Below are 20,455 nucleotides of genomic sequence, written 5' to 3' on the forward strand. Positions count from 1 at the left end.
TCTACTGAGATCTGTTTTGGGAAGAGTCTGCAGAGTCATGTGCTTTCTTTGAGCATGCAGTCATTACAATTAGCCGGGTAATGCTGCTAAACGGCGTTGAAAGCTGGAGAGGGGAAGAGACTTGACCTTCATTTAAAAGGTGTGGAACGCCAATTAACCGGAGCACCCGAGCTTGGAGGACGAGGGCACCTGCCTCCACTTTCCCACGATTTTGCCATGCATCACATTTGTCAGCCGTTTTGAAATGCAATTGATCATGTGCATATGCAAAAAAGTGTGCTCTGTTTTCTGTCCCTGTGATTAGAAACTTGTGTGTGTTTCAGGTTTTAGTGTATGAAATACGATGCATTTTTCCAATGCAACTTTTCCTGCTTTCCCTTCCCAGTGCGTTTTTCAGTTTCTGTGAGCCTTGCCCTCATTAGGAAGTGTTTAGAAACCTGCTGAAGTGAGAAATGGGCCCGCAAGAGCTCGTTGTCCTAATTAAACTTTGACAAGAAGAGTGACAAGAAGCAATGGAGGGGAAACAATGGCAACAGTGTCCAACTATGTGCCCGAAGCTGGGAAAGTCTTTGTCCCGCCGAACAAAAGCATTTGTTTGCACGTATTCAACTCCACTCAACTTCACCAGGCCCAGGTGCAAAAACCAACGTGGTGATGAACATCAGAATGCATCTGTGATGCCCGGCCCGCCGTCGCTTCAAATCCATCGTCCCGCCAGAAGATCAAAGCCATGTAAATATTAAATCAGGCAATTAATTCACACTCATTACGTCCAGTGCCTGACATGAAGACACAGCCGGTCGTGTCTGGTTTCAGAGGCGAGTGTCTTAAAGGTTCCCAAACTTCCTAGCCACAGCTATTTTCCACGTTTGAGCTCCTGAAGCTTCATCATGGAAACTGGAAATATCAGCATGTTTTGTGTTTGAAAGACTGATGCACTGGCCTGTGGGACAGAGACTGTGTTTGTCATGGTAGGCGGAGTGCACACTTGCCCCAAGTGGGAGGACCTTTAAAAAAAGTTCTTATAAAGTGTGCTGGATGGAGTGAACAGGGATCTGTGATCTTCATCTCTATTGCACTTCACTCTAATGGCACAGAACGGGACTATAGAGAACGGGCTCCCTCGAAACTCATGCCCTCCGCCTCCGCCTCTGCCTCAGCCGGTGAAAATCCCTGAGATTAAACACACTAAGGTAAGAGCTAGATCAAGAGGACAGATCAACTACAAGAGCATGAGGAGTTTCAGTCTGAGTAGTGCTTTAGGCTTCATCAACGACACTTACAAGAAACTTTAGGCCATTGCTATTACAAATAAAGCATTTTAGAGACTGATGTCCTGAAGAACTTTTATAGTTCTTTAGAAAAGCTGTACTGGTGCATTAAAAAAAGAGCCGAAACAAAACTGATACACTGATTTAAAGAACATAATTTGAGTACTGTACATTATCGATAGGAACCATATATATATATATATATATTATAAGAAGGTTATAATATTATAATTATTTCATGTTGTCATATTAGTAGGCAAGTTAATAAACAAGGTATTTACATTTTTTATTTAATTTGTAATCACTTGTGAATAAATATAAATATAGTGAACTAGATATTTAAAATCATTCACACTTTAAATATATTTTTATCAATATTTATGGACATTTATTTTCATTTATTATTATTATTTTTTTTGCTTTTTATTTATATTTGTGGGGTAGTTAATGAACTAGATATTAACATTTATTAATAATTGTAAATTATTTTTAATCATATTTGTGGGCAAGGTACTAGACATTTACATTTATCCATTTCTTTTATTCTGAAGTGGATCAGCCTTGACTGCTATGGGGAACCGGCTTCATTGTAGTCTAACTGTATTTGTTGCAGATTTTTATCAATAATGAATGGCACACATCAATCAAAGGAAAGAAGTTTCCAACAATCAACCCTGCAACAGGTGTCAAAATCTGCAACGTAGAGGAGGCGGATAAAGTAAGAGGAATTTGACTCATCAGGTGTCTAATTAAAAATCAATAAGCATGTACAAGTGAATTGGAAGAATGTCTGCCATTCATTTATGACTTTTGGTAATTCATGTAAATATATGAATTTGAAATTAAATTAGATTGTATTGTTAAGCAAGTACAACCATTAATATGCACACAGACGGATTTAAGGATTTGTCAGGTATGTAAGAATGTGTATTTAGGTAATTGCAAAGCTACTTTTGATTTGAGAGCTAATATAAGAATAAACGAGGCCTAAATTTGTTAAGAATTCACTACACTATTGTCTCTTAAACTGTGAATATGACGATATATAATCGTAATTATTGCAGTTATTTTATTATTTTGATCTGTTACATGATTATTTCTGCAAATAAGCATCTGCATGATTTCAGAATTATAAGCTGCATATGGTTTTTGAAGTATATTATGATTTGTCAGCTGATTCAAGATGCATCTGATCAGGTGATTTTGTTTTTAGATAATTAAATCATCAGCTATTTCATTTTAAGGTTGCTGATAATAGCCTAATCGAGTGACCTTGCTTGTGTGGAGTGGAGTGTGAACTGTTGATGTGACTGTTCAGGCTGATGTGGATGAGGCGGTGAAAGCTGCCAGAGCGGCCGGGCAGAGAGGCTCGCAGTGGCGGCGGATGGACGCCTCGAGCCGGGGAAGGTTACTGCACAGACTCGCGGATCTGCTGGAGCGAGAGCGCGCGGTGCTCGCGGTGAGTCTGGCTTAACTAACTAAGCAAGCGATGTAGACTACACGAAATTCGCGTCGCTACCATGCTTCCGTTTTGATGCTTGATTTTGCAAACTGGTATTTGTTAGTCATATTATTTTAATGCATGATCATAATCAAAGACAACATTGCTTAGCCTACTGCATTTTTTTATGCTTCTAGTTTTTTAAATATAGTGCCAATGAATCGGAAGTTTTGTAAATTCGAATAAAATGGCGAACTTTTGCATTGCAAAATAAAGCGGGATCCAACTCTTTACATCCGGCTGTATTTTCAATCCACAATGCATTTTTTTAAATGCCAGATTTCTGTGCTGTTTTTGCATATTAGCATTTGAACAGTGAAAAAAGGGCTATTTTATAATACACAATAATACAACTAAAAAAGAAAACACTAAATTAGGACACACACACACACACACAGATGTTCTTGCAAAATGAATAATGAGACAGTTTTAAACGATACAAGCATAACAAACGTGTCTTTATAGCCTATCAGGATTTATCTAGCATGCTCATGTCAAAATGTTATAGATGGCTTCAGATCAGATCACTATGTTAAAATAAAGAGGCTTCGTGGAAACTCCTCAGTCAGGATATATGAACCAATTGAGCGCAATCAAAATGCAACTTTTTTTCCCAATTGAAAGTGTTGCAGATTGTAAAATGAGCATATTGAATTTTGCACCAAAACCGTGGTCTGAAGCTGCACACTTGCTGCTTCATAATAATGACCGCGGTCTGTTTAATCACATCACACGCTTGCAGTGTCCATAAGCTGTCACGCCTGTCTGAATGCGTTCATCAAACTCTACTGCAGGTGTGAGCATGAACACGGTGGTCTGATTTTGAAGTCTTGTCAATTAAAACATCAAAACCCCAATCAAAGGTTAGGATTTAGATGCTTTTTTGAGAAAAGAAACTTGTTTGCTTTCATGCTTTTTTGGAGCTGTCTCGGTACAGTATCACAAGTGCTTCAGTTTTACAAAATGAAAGCCTTGCTTGAGTTGGTTTTCACCCTGTTCTACTGCCAGATCATATTAGTTAGTTACCGCATTTGTGAATGAAATTGTACAGATGTGAGTGAAGTAATGTTTTTAGATCACTAATTGCAAACATGTCCTGTGATTCTGAAGTATAATTTCAACCCAGAGCACTTGCATAGGGAAATAAAGAACAGATTTCGAGATCGGTTAAAGGGACCTCTTTCTTATACTGCTCTGCCTTGTTGTTATTAAGCCATTTACGGTGCCTTTTACAGTCATGCATTGAACAAAAGGGATGGATCAAAAGTAATGCATGCGTTTTTCACAATTACACTCATGCAGTTTTCGATGTTTCCCACGCAAATAGATTTAAGTACAGAAATGCAAAACACACCCAGCCATCTAGTGTGATTAATTTTGTGAGGCTGTCAGTAGCTTGAGATGTCAGATTGATCTTTCTTTAGAACTGTAATCTTATTTTAAGTAATCTTGAACATTATTTGTTGTTTTGTGCACAGTAATCGATCTGTTCCAGTGCTGATGGGCAGCGTCCCATATTTCGGCTCTCATGAGTGTAAACTCTGCCAATGACTTCAGCCGCGGTCTTATCCACATACTTTTTTCTTCACGTTGACACTGTTTTTATTGTTAGAGGGCAGCGGAATTTATTGTTTGCGTTATTGTTTCATTTCTGGCCCTACAAACTCCCCATGCACATTAAAATCTTGGCATCCTCTGACGTGCATAAAAAAAAGTTGTTTTGTGTCAAATTTGTAGATCTCGAAATGAGCATGCTTTTCGAAAATGCCCAATAAAAATGCCAATTTGAAACAGATTGCTAATAAAATCATAACTTTATGCTTTTATGCTCTCAGAATTGGTTTGGAGTAGGTGAACCATTTGCTTTCTTGTTTCTAGACTCTAGAGTCAATGGACACTGGCAAACCCTTCCTGCATGCCTTCTTTGTCGATCTGGACGGCAGCATTAAGACCCTGAGATATTACGCTGGCTGGACAGACAAGATTCATGGGAAAACCATGCCAGTCGGTGAGTATAGATGCCAGCTGAATGTGTTCTCAGTCAAATCAGCTCATTCATTTAGTGACCTGATTGACTGTCATGCACCAAAGCTGAGCAATCCTCACTTTAAGAATTGTCTTCTTTCCAAATAATGAGATTGAATTTGAATTAAATTGGTGATGCACCACAGGATACAGAATTAGAATTTCTATATCTCGAATACTAAGGGTAAATTATAGCATTCTGGGAAATTAAGTGGTTTTGCACTTACTTTTCATAACATTAAAAGTAATTGAGTATTACAGAATATGTTCAGTTTTCATAGCTGGTATTTAAAAAATATGAAAAACAAAACCAGCTTACAAGCAGGTATACACTACTATAAAAAAAATTTTGGGGGTCAGTGAGATTTTTATAATATTTTTAAAAAGACGTCTCTTTTGCTTGCCAAGGCTGAATTTATTTACGGTAATCAAAAATACAGTAAAATCTGTAATATTGTAAAAATATTACTATAATTTTAAATAACTGCTTTTAATTGCAGTATATTGCAAAGTGTAAAAGCAAAGCTGAATTTTCATCCTTACTCCAGTCGTCTGTGTCACATGATCCTTCAGAAATCATTCTAATATGCTGATTTGAAAACTGAGATACTTTTTAAAGGATGCTTTGATTAACAAAGTTCAAAAGAACAGCTTTTTTTTATTAGCATTTAATATCTTACTAACCACAAATATTTGAGTGATAGTGTATGAATTCATTTAAATCTTAATTATACCTGCATAAAAAGTCAAGTGTTTATCTTTATCACTGGTAAAATACTATTTCACATGCCAGTTTATTACGGATGCACAACTGTAAACAAGTCACTTATAGGTTTCAGACTGGAAACCTGTCTGGAAATAGTCATTATCTATGAAATTGCACGCTGTGCTTTTAAATTTGCATTGAAGAATTATGCTTCCTGTGTGCTTCCGAATTTCCAGTTTAAAAGTCCCTCTCAATTCAGCTCTGCTGTGGATATAATGAACACGTCCAAGCCAGACAGTGTCTCTCAAAATCCTCTTCCTCTTAGATGAGTTAATGAGCATGAAAGGGTTGATGAGTTACCTTCAGCCCTGGGTGGTATATCATCATCCCCCTCTCTAATTCTTCCTTTTCCCCCAGCATTCCTGCCACTCCAGGATACTCAATAGACAAAACATGCATCCCTCCTTTCCCCTTGATTAGATTCAAATACAGCGTTAAAAGACGAAAGCCCTGGCACACAAAGGAAAAGGAAGAGGCTCTGATCCTAATCGCTGAGGTGCGACCGCTGGTGCCGCAGATGAGCCGGAGTTCAGGGAATCAGTGGCCAGATACAATATCTCGCTCTTTTGAGGGCTTGAACACGGGGCGTGACTGAAGCAGCTTTGAATCTCCCCATTGATAACGGCTGCCAATTAGCATACGTCAAACGCCTGTTGCCCAACTCAAGTGTTTGTTTGGAAAAATGTGTCGTTTATGGTTCATCGCATTGGGCGGATTAACCTGGATTGTCGGTGCACCAATTATAAAACCAATCTGGCCAATTTGACATCTCCACCCTGAATCATGGATGTTGCACTGGATCCTGACCAGGGGTGCATTTCCCAAAAGCATATTTACTAACTAAGTTAGCAACTTCGTTGGTTGCAATACAATTTCCCATTGCCAACCAACTAACAGGTTAACAGCTAACAGGTTAGCAACTATGCTTTTGGGAAATATACCCCAGATAAAGCTTTCTTTCCATGCACTTGTGACATTTGGTCAACGTAAGCCTGTGAAACCTGACATATGACGATTAATAGTTAAAAAAACTATAGAAATGGAACAGTTTATTGAACCTTTAGACAAAATCCCCCCAAAAAATAGATGCATGCATTTTTGTTGTTGTTGTTGTTTATCATATTTGAAATGTAAAGTTTTTATGGCTAATATAGTATGATATACTGAGAATATGAAGCTCATAATTGGGGGAAAAAACAACTAAACTGAGCAAAAACATGCGGTTTGGTTTGCTTTAGATGTTGATATATGGTCAGAAATGTAAGGTGCACATTCTGATAGCTTATAATGAAAATCATAAATACTTCATAAAATGTACATAAATATCAGTATATGTCCCTTTTATATGTCTTAGTAAGATGTCATTTAAATGCTTAGTTTTATGATCAAAGCTCTGTAGTTTAAAAACTTAAAATACAATGCAGTGATGATTGAAGGTTAAACAAATAAACGTTCCTCAAAAGCCTGATACTTAAATAAAAAAAGATTTTTCTAAATAATAATGTATGGATAATTCAGTAAACCTAAGATGCTCCCTGTCCAGTTAATGTTCATCTTGAAATATTACCAACAATATGAAACTTATGCTTATGTTTATAAAGATTCTACAGTATTAAAAATATTGTTTTACTTGCTAAAAATGTATAAACTACTTATTAAACGATCAAAGGCATGAAGTAGATTGTTTTTCAGCAAAGTCATGATCATGTTGGTAATTTCCAAATATGATATATTTTTTATAATTCAGAAACGTGTTTCCACATAAATGCATATTAAACCTCAGATTTGTTCTAACTTTCAGTTCTCATTATTAGTATGTCAGATTACAGTATTTTTTATTTCAGTGCAGACAGATGATTTTACTTGCTTCTCTAAACTTGCGGCGACGTTAGAAGTCTGAGGGCGATACTTTACAGTTTTGCTGAAATAAAGCCCTTCTAGATGGGTGTAAATGTAACCTTTGATAAGCAGCGCTGTTGGATCAGTTAGAAAGGGCCGCTGGCTGATCCCAGCCAGAGATGAGCATTGTGTGAGGGAGTCGTCAAGTCTGTAATCACCCCGACACACTGCGGCGTGGGGAAACACGAGAAGGTCAGGGCTCGGAGAGACCGGCTGCAGGAGATTAACGGACGTGGCTCCCATGTATCCAGGCACACATATATGAAATGTCACGCATGTGCCTGGGAGTTTGTTGTGGGCCTGTGGTTTTAATTGGATGACTCTGAATGCATCTTTTGTAGTTATGTCATATTTCTAAGTTGTCTGCATGGGCATCATCATAAGTAAAATGCTACTTCACGAATGCCTGATTTGGACTGCTGTACGTAGACAACAACTCATACGATTTCAGTGAAGTTTAGCTTTAATATCTTGCTAGAATGATTTTATAATACTCTAATGAATCATCAAATATATTACAAACACTACTATTAAAAAAAGGCCAAATTTTAATGTGTAATTGCTTAAATATAGTCATTCATCTTTTTATATATGAAGTAAAAACGAATTAAATACTAGTTGAATAAATTAAGATATATATACCAAAAGTTCAATCTAATACAAACAGAAATGGACAATTTTGTGTGTGCTGTATTATTTTTATGCTTATTCTTTCACAGTTAAATATCTAGATCTATCTATCTATCTATCTATCATCTGCAATTGATACACTACCGTTCTAACATTTTTTTTATTTATCAATATCTTTCTTTCTTTCTTTTTCTTTCTTTCACTTTTATTCAACAAGGATTAAATTGATCAAAAGTACAAAAGATTTCAAATAAATGCTGTTCTTCTGAACTTTCTATTCATCAAAGGATCTTTGATGAAAGGAAAACACAGCTTTGATCACAGGAATAAATTACATTTAAACATACATTCAAGTAGAAAATAGTTGAAATTCTAAAAAAGATTTTAAAATATTACTGTTTTTTTACTGTACTTTTGATTAAGTAAATACAGGACTAAATAGGCCCTCATGTTGATCCACAGCTTTATTTTCTTATTATTCACTGAAAATCTTCGTCCGCACTAGCATAGAGGTTTGAAACGACATGCTAGTGAGTTTAAAAATAACAAAATGTAAATTTTTAGGTGAAATATGTTCAATAATCAGTCGTAGCGAGGCCACTCGAGTCTTTAACTGGAGACACGTTGGAACAAGGAAGTGGTGAATTGGCCAGTCTTACTGGCATTTTCCAACGGAAAGGTTCAAGTGCGAAGAGATGTGATAAAACAGCATTGCTACCTTACATTACCCCGACTGGATATCTGACTCCTGGGAGAGAGAGGAAGGCGAGAAGGAGAGCGGTGAGGCGAACAAAGCTGTGCATCCGAGCAAAGAGCAGATCAGCAGCGGGTTTGAACTGCTGCCCAGACTTCTCACACACCTCAGGCCTCTCTCCTTTCAGTGTGTCTCCAGTCAAAGCAGAGGGAAAAACATATACACTCTTCCTGACCAGAGCTTTGTGTGGCCCATTGAAACCATCGCTGTGTGTTTTTCCCAATGCTTTGTCTCTCATGTTTGGTTTTCGGTGGTCACATCCAAGAGCTTCCCAAGGAAACAATGATTGTATATCAAAGGGGAGCTTAGTGTGTTAGAACGTTTAGTGCCTCTTGACCTCCTCTTTTTTTATTTATTTTTTTTTGTCCTCCCTACAGATGAAAACTTTGTGTGTTTTACCAAACATGAGCCCATCGGTGTGTGCGGAGCAATTATTCCGGTGAGTTTGTGCCTTTTTTTCATTCACATTTCAATTGTGGAGCATTTAAAGTAGCATCGATTCACAGAATCGCAAATCGGGAGGCACATCCCAATTTTTTATTATTTTTAGAGTGAATTAGTATTTTGCATATATATTTGTTTTTTTATTATTTTGCAAAAATGTTTATATATATATATATTTCATTTATATATAGTTCATTAAAAAAATTTTATAAATATATTGCAATTTGAAAAAAAATATATTTATATATATATATATATTTTTTTTTTTATCATTCTTTTTGAAATACATTAAAATGTAATTTATTTCTGTGATCAAAGCTGTATTTTCAGCATCATTTCTCCAGTCTTCAGTGTCACATGATCCTTCAGAAATCAGTCTAATATGCTGATTTGCTGATCAGAAAACATTCCTGATTATTATCAATTTATGCAACTAAATAAACCTATCTGTACATTTTGTTAGTAGCTTGTAGTGTAAGTTTTAGATTAACTATATCCAATTGTAATCTATATAAACAAAGCATGAAATTGCTTTATTGTTTGATTAATCCTATTCTCAAACACTCGCAAAAGGCACTTCATTTGTGAATTTGACAGTATTGGCATTTAAACAGATAATGTAAATAAGAAACATATTTGGACACGGTTTAGATCAGAAACACAATAGGATCCTGTGAGCGCTGAATCACATGCACATGATGGTTTTGTTTATACACTGTAGCCAACGCCTGTCTAGAGTCTTTCAGATGCATGTAAGGAAACACCTTGGATAAAGAGACACACACACACACACACACACACACCGCTCCCTCTCACAGACTGCACACTGGATTATGATCTCACATGCCGTTGAAGCTTATGAATGTTTATGAAAGCTCACAACTCTCTGAAACCAAAGATCTCCATACACGCTAAAGAACTGGGAACTGATTGCAATTAATCTGGATTATCTAAACAGATTGCAAAAAAAATAATTACTTGGAATTAGATTACATTACATTTTAAAATACTCCTAAACAGACTACAGTTAGTTTTTTATTGATTACACGATTACACAGTATTCATACACTAGAAATAAATTATTCATAACTATAACATTTGACCACTGGATTTTCAGTTTTATTAAGTGTTTTCTCACATTTCAACATTGCATTAACTATTTGAATTATCAGATGATTATTTAACCATGTATTACTATGTCTTTGGAAGGCTTTTGTTTTTCAAACACAAGTGAAATGCACAAGTTCGCGTCATTTCATTTTTTTATATGTAATGGAGGAATTCCAATTTTTTTTTTTCCGGTAACACTTTAGAATAATGGTCCATTAGTTAATGTTAGTTAATTCATTAATTAACATGAACAAACAATGAAAAATACATGTACTACTGTATTTATTAATCTTTGTTAATTAATGAAAATACAGTTATTCATTGTTAGTTCATGCTAATTCACAGTGCATTAGCGAATGCTAACAAGCACAACTTTTGATTTGAATAATGCATTAGTAAATGTTGAAATTACCATCGACTAAGATTAATAAATGCTGTAGAAGGATTGCTCTTGCCTAGATCATGTTAACTAAAGTAAACGGCTTGTTTGAATTGTCGTCAATGATTCACCATATTGTCTCAATTTTTGTAAGTTACAAAATCCCAGGAATCATTCAATCACATCAGGCTTTCCAAGAATCTTATTTCATTAATGAAAATGGCTTTTTATTGTCTTATGTTGCTCTGGAAACAAAGCACAAACTGTTGATAGACACTGGAGATTATATCATGAAGTCATTATTCATATTTGGGATTGGTAATTAGGGAAAGCAACGCTGGCATTCAGCGTTCACATGACTCACTCAGAAAGAAAAACAAGAAAAGTGGAAATGCAATCCAGAAACACGGTTAACTGCCATGACAGCATCCAAAAGGATGTAAAAATAACTATTCTCTTCTAGTAAACAAGTGATTTGTGTACATAGTTATGTAACCAGTTTAACAAAGAACAGCGATTAGACTTGATGGAGTTTTTTTGTATTGAATGTCAATGTGGATGGCACACTTGAATACTGATCAATGCCTTGATATAAAACATCGAAACAATGCTTTGATGTGTGGGGACCGTAGTAGAAGTGGAATAATTGACTCCGGTCCATTGAATGATTAGAAAATAATGCACACAAGCCGTGAAATACCACCTTGGATGTGCATTATTTTCTAGTAATAAAACAATGTGATGTCAACTATTCCTGATGTAATCTGTTTGAATGCCTCCTGTATTTAGTGGAACTTCCCTCTGCTGATGTTTATGTGGAAGATGGCGCCGGCTTTGGCCTGCGGGAACACTGTGGTCATTAAACCGGCTGAACAGACCCCGCTCACGGCTCTTCACGTCGGAGCACTCATAAAGGAGGTAAGGGTTCATGGGATTGCTTTGCTTTGGCATTCTCGTTTGCAGAGTATTTCATGATGGATATGGATTATGATGCCAAATTAAAGTTTGGCAGAGGTTTTGTGCATTCCAGTTTATATGATAATGTATTACGTTGGTTTTTGGAATGCTTGATTCTGATTGGTCCATTGTAACACTAAGCCATTATTTTTGTATAATTTGTTACTTTTTATAACAAAAATTAATAAAGCAAAATAAAAATAAATAAAGTATTTTTTGTTTTGTTTAATTTGTTACTTTTTTTCAAATTAAATAAAAAAATTAATAGCATAAAATAAATAAAATAAAGCAAATCTTTGTGTATAGTTTGCTACTTTTATTTAAAAAAGCATTTTTATAAGTAAATAAAAATAAATAAATAAATAATATAAAAATAAAATAAAACATATTTTTGTATAATTTTTTTAATTAAATTAACTTTTATAAAATAAAAGAGATAATAAAATATATTTAAATAAAAAAAACATACATAACAGTGGCTAAAAGTTTGCATTTACATTCATGCATTTAGCAGAAAAAAAGGTTAGGCTGTCTGCTTAATTCATAAATGTATAAAAATCTAAAGGTACTATTATAATTTTTTTAAAGTTACAATGTTTTGTAAGTTACGATCTAAAAAAAATGCATTCAAATAAAAACTACTCAAAATATTACGCTATTACAATACAGCATTACGCTATCTGATCTTATATGTAACCACTAGTAATTAAATATATGTATTCAAACATCTGAAGAAGAATTGAAATAAACTCAGTTGGGAACCTGGCTCTATTACAAAATGACTCAGCTGCATTGTAGGTAATGAGTTGTTGCTCTTTTTATACAAAACTCTCAAATGATCATGTTTAATTCTTCAAAGAGAGCAGGACACATGCCATTTCTTTCTTTTGAAGCAGTCTGTATCTAAAAAAGAGATGATGTATGTCTTCATCATTGTGAATGGGATCAGTGTGGTTTAAATCCTCAAAAGAAAAGCATGTCTTTGTGTACTTGTGCTGAGTCTGTCCCCGTCTGGGAAGCTTTTTGACCTATTCATGCTTACTCCTTCAGAGGAAAGTATTAAGTCATATGAAACAGTATTAAGCTTGCATGTTTTTAGAAATAATACATATAAAGCCTGTTCTTGCCATCATGTCACACAGGCTGGTTTTCCACCTGGAGTTGTGAATATCGTACCTGGGTTTGGACCAACGGCTGGAGCGGCGATCGCCAGTCATATGAACATCCACAAAGTGGCATTTACAGGCTCTACAGAAGTGAGGAAATTATGGGATAGGAGAAACATATTGCTCAAAGTCTTAAGAGAGACTGATTGATGACACGAATGCAATTATTGACAAACAGTATTATTTCTATATTTCTGCCATGCAAATATACATTTTAAATAAACATGGTAAGCAGTACAGCTTAGAGAATTGTTTTTTTTTTTTATTAAAATTTTATTTTATTAAGACCTCGACATGCCAAAATGTGCCTTAAACAATGCATTTACAATGCATTTGTAAAAAATATATTCCGGATAATAGAAATACATTTAAATTGGAAATAAATCTAAAATAAAATGTGTAATGTGTAAACTATATATATACATAATTATATGACAAATTTACAATATATTTGCATTGAATTGACAACATTTTGAAGAGATAATTTTTATCTGTGCACTTCAAAGTGTTGTTTATTCAATGCAAATATATAGTAAATGTGTCAAATATAATGTATAAAGATAGACACAAATATATTTATATTTGATTTCTAATTCAGTGTATAAATACAAAAAAAAATGCATTTGCATTTTTTTTCATATCTTCACAATTTTTGGTTTATTTTAAAATACAGTAAAATTTAATATGAACATTCATTTATTTATTACTTGGATTGCAGAGAGGATTAACAGATACATTTGAGATGCTATGTTCTGGAAATAGCGTGAAACCATTGGGTTGACATTGTTCACGTGAGCTGAATCTCGGCGCTCTGAACTGTAATGCTTCAAAGCGCTTGGCTGTTCTGGCCAAGTTTCCCCATCATTATGTACATAACAAACCAGCTGACAGTCATAAATCACATGGTCAGTGAGCGCTCTGGTTATTGTCCTGTGCTGTGTTTGTGTTCAGGTGGGTCAGCTGATCAAAGCAGCGGCAGCCAAGAGCAACCTGAAGAGAGTGACTCTGGAGCTGGGAGGGAAGAACCCCTGCATTGTGTTTGCTGACTCAGACCGTGAGTGATGTGGTTTCCCAGATCCCACTGCTCAAACAGTAATGAGCACGCTGGGAAATCCAGGGAATGGGAACGATGTGTGCAGTATCCTCCCAAATGAAGACCCGCAGATCTCTATTTAAAACAGGGGAGGGTATTTAAACACTTGAGAGACACTTAAAAACGTCTGCATGTCATTGCATTAGAAAACAAAAACCAAGTGCATTCGTTTTAAAGTGAAGCGGCACACTTTAATCAAACATCTGCTAGTTTTTCAGGGGGATAAAAAAGTATTGCATGGCTCTCTGGGGTTTTTAATTTTCATTGATCCATTGTGGCATTATTTTGCATAATTTTTTACTTTTTATGAAATAAAATAAATATGCATTACATTTGTGCATTTAGCAGATGCTTTTATCCAAAGCGACTTACAGTGCATTCAGGCTAGCATTTTTTTACCTAACATATGTTCCCCTGGGAATCGAACCCACAACCGTTTGCGCCACAGGAACACTAGAATAAATCGAATAAAACAATTAAATTAATACATATATAAATACATACAAAAAATGAATTGTGTCTCTCTTTTGGATTGTTTTCTTCTCTTTGTATGTATTCCCTGTGATTTAAGTCACTTTGGATAAACGCTAGTATATTTCTAAATGTAAATCTAAATGTACTCCTCTATGGTATTTTAGGTTTACAGTATAAACAAAAAAAAATTATGCGCCTTTAAAAAGTGCATTTTTTTAAATGTATTCAACATAAAATAATGTTATAATACAACATTACAATATTATTCTGATCTTATATGCAAAAATGAGTAATAATTCCAATGAACATGCAAGTTTGCAACAAACATGTTTGTCAGGTTTTAAATGATAATGCAAAAGTTGAAAGTGAAATCAAACAGAATTTTTGTGTTCGTGACTCATTAGTGGAACATGTTCATAATTCATTTATGCATCCACTAAAAATCAGCAAAACACCAGCCGATCAAAAAGAAGCAGGTAATGAAAAGTAACACTTCAAAAAATGATTCCCTTACTCAGTAGTTTTTTTTTATAGTTTTTCTCAATTTTAAGCAGAATTCACTTTGTTTTGATTCATTTTTCAGCAAACAAAACCTAATGTTGTAAGTCATTATGCTTCTCGAGTAAGTGTCTCTTGAAGTGAAGCTTCTGCAGAATTTGAGAGCACAAGTAGAGCATTTTTCATTGAATGCAATGACATTCAGACATTTTTGACAGGACTATAGCAATGTCAAGGTCATGGATTTAATTCCTAGCAAATGCATGAGCTGATAAAGTGCATGCTTTGAATGCAGTGTAAGTTGCTTTGGGTAAAAGCGTCTACCAAATGCATAAATGTAAATTGCTTAATTACCCTGACAATCTTAAAGGCTCATAAATATTTGCCACAGTTCTTCTGGACTGAGTCTGTCTCAGTTTGTTTAAATAGGAGTTTTGAACAGTGTATATATAAAATATGACACAGTAGGCTTTATAGGGTTAAGCTGCTAAAATACAGTACATGTTAGATCAATACACAGTGATTTAAGTTCATAGATTGTGGTGTGAGTTGTATTTCTTAAGGGGAAGTTTATTCAGCCCCAGGGATGTTGCAATACTCCAGACCACCCGTGCAGCTGTGAACTCGCTGCTTCACATGCGTCTATGATTATGCATGTTCACATCTGCACACAAACCCAGACTTACGCCAATGCACAGCTCATTAAACTCCAGAAACGGTGTAATGATATAATGCACGATGTTATCAAGTTTACAAATGAATCAAAGCATGAACATCGGCGCTGCTGCGTAATGCACTGCAGTTGCACTGAAACAAACAAAACATAAGGGCATGGGAAAAGAGTAAGTGTGTTGTATAGAGGGCTCACTGGTGTGTGTGTGTGTGTGTGTGTCTGTGTGTGTGTGCAGTGCAGTTGGCGGTGGAGGAGACTCAGAAGGGCTCGTTCTTCAACCAGGGTCAGGCATGCACCGCTGCATCACGTGTCTACGTGGAAGAGCCAGTTTATGACCAGTTTGTGCGTCTCAGTGTCGAAAGAGCCCAAAATATAGCGATCGGGGACCCTATGGAGCCACGAACCTCACACGGGCCGCAGGTGAGATCCTTGTGTTCACTTGAGAGTCGTTTCTCTTCTTCTATTCACAGCTCTTATGTGTTTCTGCTCTTGGGTCAGATCGACCAACATCAGTTTGAGAAGATCCTGGAGCTGGTGGACAGTGGGAAGAAGGAAGGGGCGACGCTGGAGTGTGGAGGCTGTGCGGTGGAGGACAGACGTCTGTTCATCCATCCCACCATCTTCTCCGACGTCAAAGACCACATGCGCATCGCCAAAGAAGAGGTGCCACACTCCTCTGCGTGCTTTCAATAGTAAAACACACGGGGATAAAGCTACATGCAGTGCAGATCAATACAATTGCTAATTTAAAATTTGACAAAAATGATGATGTTTTCACTTTTTTAAAAACCTACAGCTCTCCTATAGTTGAGCGCTTTAGGTGACAGATCTGAATAAGTGTCCTGTAGTGCCTCCTGCTGGATGATTATGCCTTTATAGACCTGCTCTCTCCCTGTAAGCAGCTGTAGATGTGTGCTGCCTGCGCTGATGTGTGTGTTTTGCAGATCTTTGGGCCGGTTCAGTGCATCATGAAGTTTAAGACGCAGGAGGAGGTGATCGACAGAGCCAACAGCTCACAGTACGGTCTGACGGCGGCCGTCTTCACACGGGACGTCCAGCGGGCCATGAGCGTGTCTGCGGCGCTGGAGGCGGGAACCGTCTGGTGAGAGACTCACTAAACTCTTCCTGTAAGCTGCTACACTAGAAAAATACACAACTTGACAATCGAGCCGTTGACCAATATGGGTTTTTAATATTGATATCTTACAAAGAAGAAGGAACAATACCAGGCTGCAATCTAATTTAATAATAATTACTCTAATAAACAAAAAAATATTGAAATAAAAAAGAAAATTTGCAATAAAAAGAAAATAATAATACTTTTATTCAGCAAGGATGTTCAATTGAAAAGTGACAGTAAAGCACAGCTGTTTCCAACATTGATAATAAATCAGTATATCATTATGATCTCTGATGGATCATGAGACTCTGAAGACTGGAGGAATGATGCTGAAAATACAGCTTTGATCACAGGAATAAATTACATTTTAAAGCATATTAAAATAGAAAAGCATTATTTTAAATTGCAATATTATTTCACAATATTAGTGTTTTCTTTCTGTATTTTTAAACAAATAAATGCAGCCTTATTAAGTAGAAGAGACTTTACATTAAAAATATATATTATTAAAAATCTTACCGAACCCAAACTTTTCAATGCCAGTGTATACACACACACACACACACACAGACGTATATATTAATATATGCATAATTACGTAATTAATAGTGCTGTCAAAAAATTAATCGCGATAAATAAATCGAAATATTTTTTAACATATATATATATATATATATATATATATATATATATATATATATATATATATAATATGTGTGTGTATTGTGCATAGTTATATGTGTGTGTGTGTTGTGTGTGTGTGTGTATTTATATATATATACATTTTTATATATATATATATATATATATATATATATATATATATATATATATATATATATATAAAAAGAACTCACACATAGCATATATTTAGTAAATATTTACATGTATTTAAGTGTATATATTAATATTAATATAATTTATAATATATAAACGTAACACTTTTCTTAAATCAAAACATGCATGTATGTACATAATAAATGAACACAATACACACACATATATTATATCAAATGGATGCGATTAATCGTTTTACAGCACTAATATATCATTATAATACATAATTAAAAATGCATACTGTTTTGTCCTCTCTGACCTCAGTGTATGAATTGGCCACCAGGGGGTGATGTGTGACCTTTTGTTGATAGCTGAGGTTTTTCTGGAGAGGTCAAAGGTCATGTCTCTTTCTGTTCTCCAGGGTGAACTGCTATAACGCCTTACATGCTCAAGCTCCGTTCGGAGGCTTCAAGATGTCAGGAAACGGCCGAGAGCTGTGAGTGCTGCCATCTTTACCTCCTCATTTCGTTTCTCTGAGATCTAGTGTTAGTAGAGCTCTTTGCACCATAGCTCTTGAGTTTCAAGACCGTTTTCCACCTTTTACTCACTAAAAATGTCTGATGAGACGATGTAAACATGTAGATTGTGTTCAACAGGTTTTTCAGCAAAGTCATGATCGTGTTGATAATTTATTTGCTTATCAAATATGATACAGGAGAGGCTTCATAGGGTTAGAGTTGGAAAAGCTTATTTTGCTGTGATTATGCATGCAATAACAATATTCGATGTGTGCAGGGGTGAGTATGCGCTGGCGGAGTACACCGAGGTCAAAGCCATCACTCTCAAACTCAGCGAGCAGCCGACACTGTGACCTGTCAATCAACGGCTTCCCCATCAGGCTCCTCTCGGTTCATTTCATGTAGATGTGCTGAAAAGAACATGTGTGTGTTTTATTTGTATTTAATTTGGATGTTTAAATGCTTTGCTTCTTTTGTTTTGGAGGTCCAGTTCATCTCCGAGGTTTTAAAGGTCTCCTATCATGGCAGCTTAAAACTAACTATGTTACCATGATTCGTTTGAACTGTTACTACATTGGTTTTGTGATGCAGAATGTAAACTGAACTGATGAATACATCTCTGCACTGTATATGTACAGTGGGTTGCCCTGCATATATTAATGTATAATTAAAATTAAAATGATTTCGTTTTCTAAATGTACATACACATCATATGACAGGGGAATCAATGCAATTGCTTAAAATATATTGTTTACTTTGACTTATTAAATAGCTATCGATTTAAAAAAAAATTGTGATCTGTTGTACTAGAAGTACACACACACACAATATGTATGTATATATTAAATCACTTTAACCAAGATTTAGATTTTGATTCAGATTTTTTCCCCTGTATTCTTTTTGATCTTTAAAAGAAATTTAATTCAAATTCAAAATAAAAACATTGTAAATAAAATAAATGAAAAGACATACATAAAAATCTAAATTCAGCAGAAAAGGCAATAAAAAGTAAAGAAAAAAAAGGTTTTAGAGGTTTTAGGAAGAGGTTTTAATTTGACTGGGGTCAGTAAATAGTTTCTTCTTCTTCTTTTTTTTTTTAAATAATACTTTTATCCAGCAAGGATGTGTTAAATGGATAAAAAGTTATCATAAAGACATATTTTGTTAAAAAAAGATTACTAATTTGAATAAATGCTATTCTTTTAATCCTTTTATTCATCAAATAATAATAAAAAAGAAGTATCACAGGTTACAAAAGGAAAAAAATAAAGCAGCACAACAGTTTCAACTGTTCATAAATCAGCATATCATTATGGTTTCTGAAGATCATGTGATGCTGAAGACTGGAGGAATGATGCTGAAATACAGCTGCACATCACAGGTATACATTACATTTTAAACTACATTAAAACAGGAAACCAATATTTAATATTTCATAGTGTTACAGTTGTGTTTTCTGTATTTTTGATCAAATAAATACACTCCAGTAAAAATCATTAAAACTCTAACTGAAGTTGAACGGCAGTGCATTAAACAACGAGGAGGTCAAATCAGTTTTTAACTAACTGAACTCACAGCTTCATTTCTGTAGAAAGAGATGCACAGATGCAGGTCATTCACTAAGGCAACTTTCATCTCTCTCTCCATATTTATAATGTAGAAAAAACAACAACAGTTGACTAATATTAAATGATTTGCAACTTCCATATCTTACATCGATGTCTTTTTTCAACATTAAGGGTCATGACAATAAACAGGGTTTCACTTTAAAATCCAGGAGTGTCAAACACACACACACACACACACACACACACACACACACACACAGAGAGAGAGAGACTCAATGTCTATGGTGGTTACGGTCCTGCTTTGGTGTAATGTTCAAAAGCAAAAAAAAAATACTAATAATTCAGCAGAGGAAGGAATAAAAAGTAGAACAAAATTGTAAAAAGTACAAAAAATTGTAATATGACTTGTACATTACACAATAGTAAAAAACAAGCCCTCTGAACCCCTCTAAGAGTCCCATTGTTGAACACATACCCTTATACCAACAGAAATGCAGCGTGTCCTCTTTTGTAGACTATAGTTTGTTTCTACACCTGAGACCCAAATGTTTGAACATGTGCACATACAGTACAGTGAAACATGTCCTGTGAGGACACATCCAGCTGAAATAAACCAGTTACTTCATTTCACTAACAATCATGTAATGTTACCTAACCATGTAAACAGGTTTCTCGAGAAGGAGTTTCCTTCTTTTCTAGAGCACAAAAGATGACAGGCCTGCAGTATTTATAAGAATTAATGTGGGTCAACCATAATTGTCTTTTTTTTCCCCATAAAATATCCAGGCATATTTATTGTGTGTTAAGCAGAAGAAAGAGTTTCACACGGGGT

General features: G+C 35.2%; 1 protein-coding gene across 1 annotated transcript; it reads left to right on the forward strand.

Moving 5' to 3' along the window:
- Nucleotides 1-1,068: 1,068 nt before the first annotated feature.
- Nucleotides 1,069-18,909, forward strand: LOC128017389 (aldehyde dehydrogenase family 1 member A3-like). The gene is made up of 13 exons (XM_052602763.1): nucleotides 1,069-1,193; nucleotides 1,885-1,989; nucleotides 2,590-2,730; nucleotides 4,651-4,780; nucleotides 9,224-9,285; nucleotides 11,569-11,697; nucleotides 12,879-12,992; nucleotides 13,854-13,956; nucleotides 15,876-16,060; nucleotides 16,139-16,303; nucleotides 16,585-16,742; nucleotides 17,959-18,033; nucleotides 18,333-18,909. Exons 1-13 carry the CDS (start codon nucleotides 1,089-1,091, stop codon nucleotides 18,406-18,408), a joined length of 1,548 nt encoding a protein of 515 aa, XP_052458723.1. The 5' UTR covers nucleotides 1,069-1,088; the 3' UTR covers nucleotides 18,409-18,909.
- Nucleotides 18,910-20,455: the final 1,546 nt, after the last annotated feature.

Source organism: Carassius gibelio, chromosome A7, assembly GCF_023724105.1.
Source record: "Carassius gibelio isolate Cgi1373 ecotype wild population from Czech Republic chromosome A7, carGib1.2-hapl.c, whole genome shotgun sequence".
Taxonomy (NCBI): domain Eukaryota; kingdom Metazoa; phylum Chordata; class Actinopteri; order Cypriniformes; family Cyprinidae; genus Carassius; species Carassius gibelio.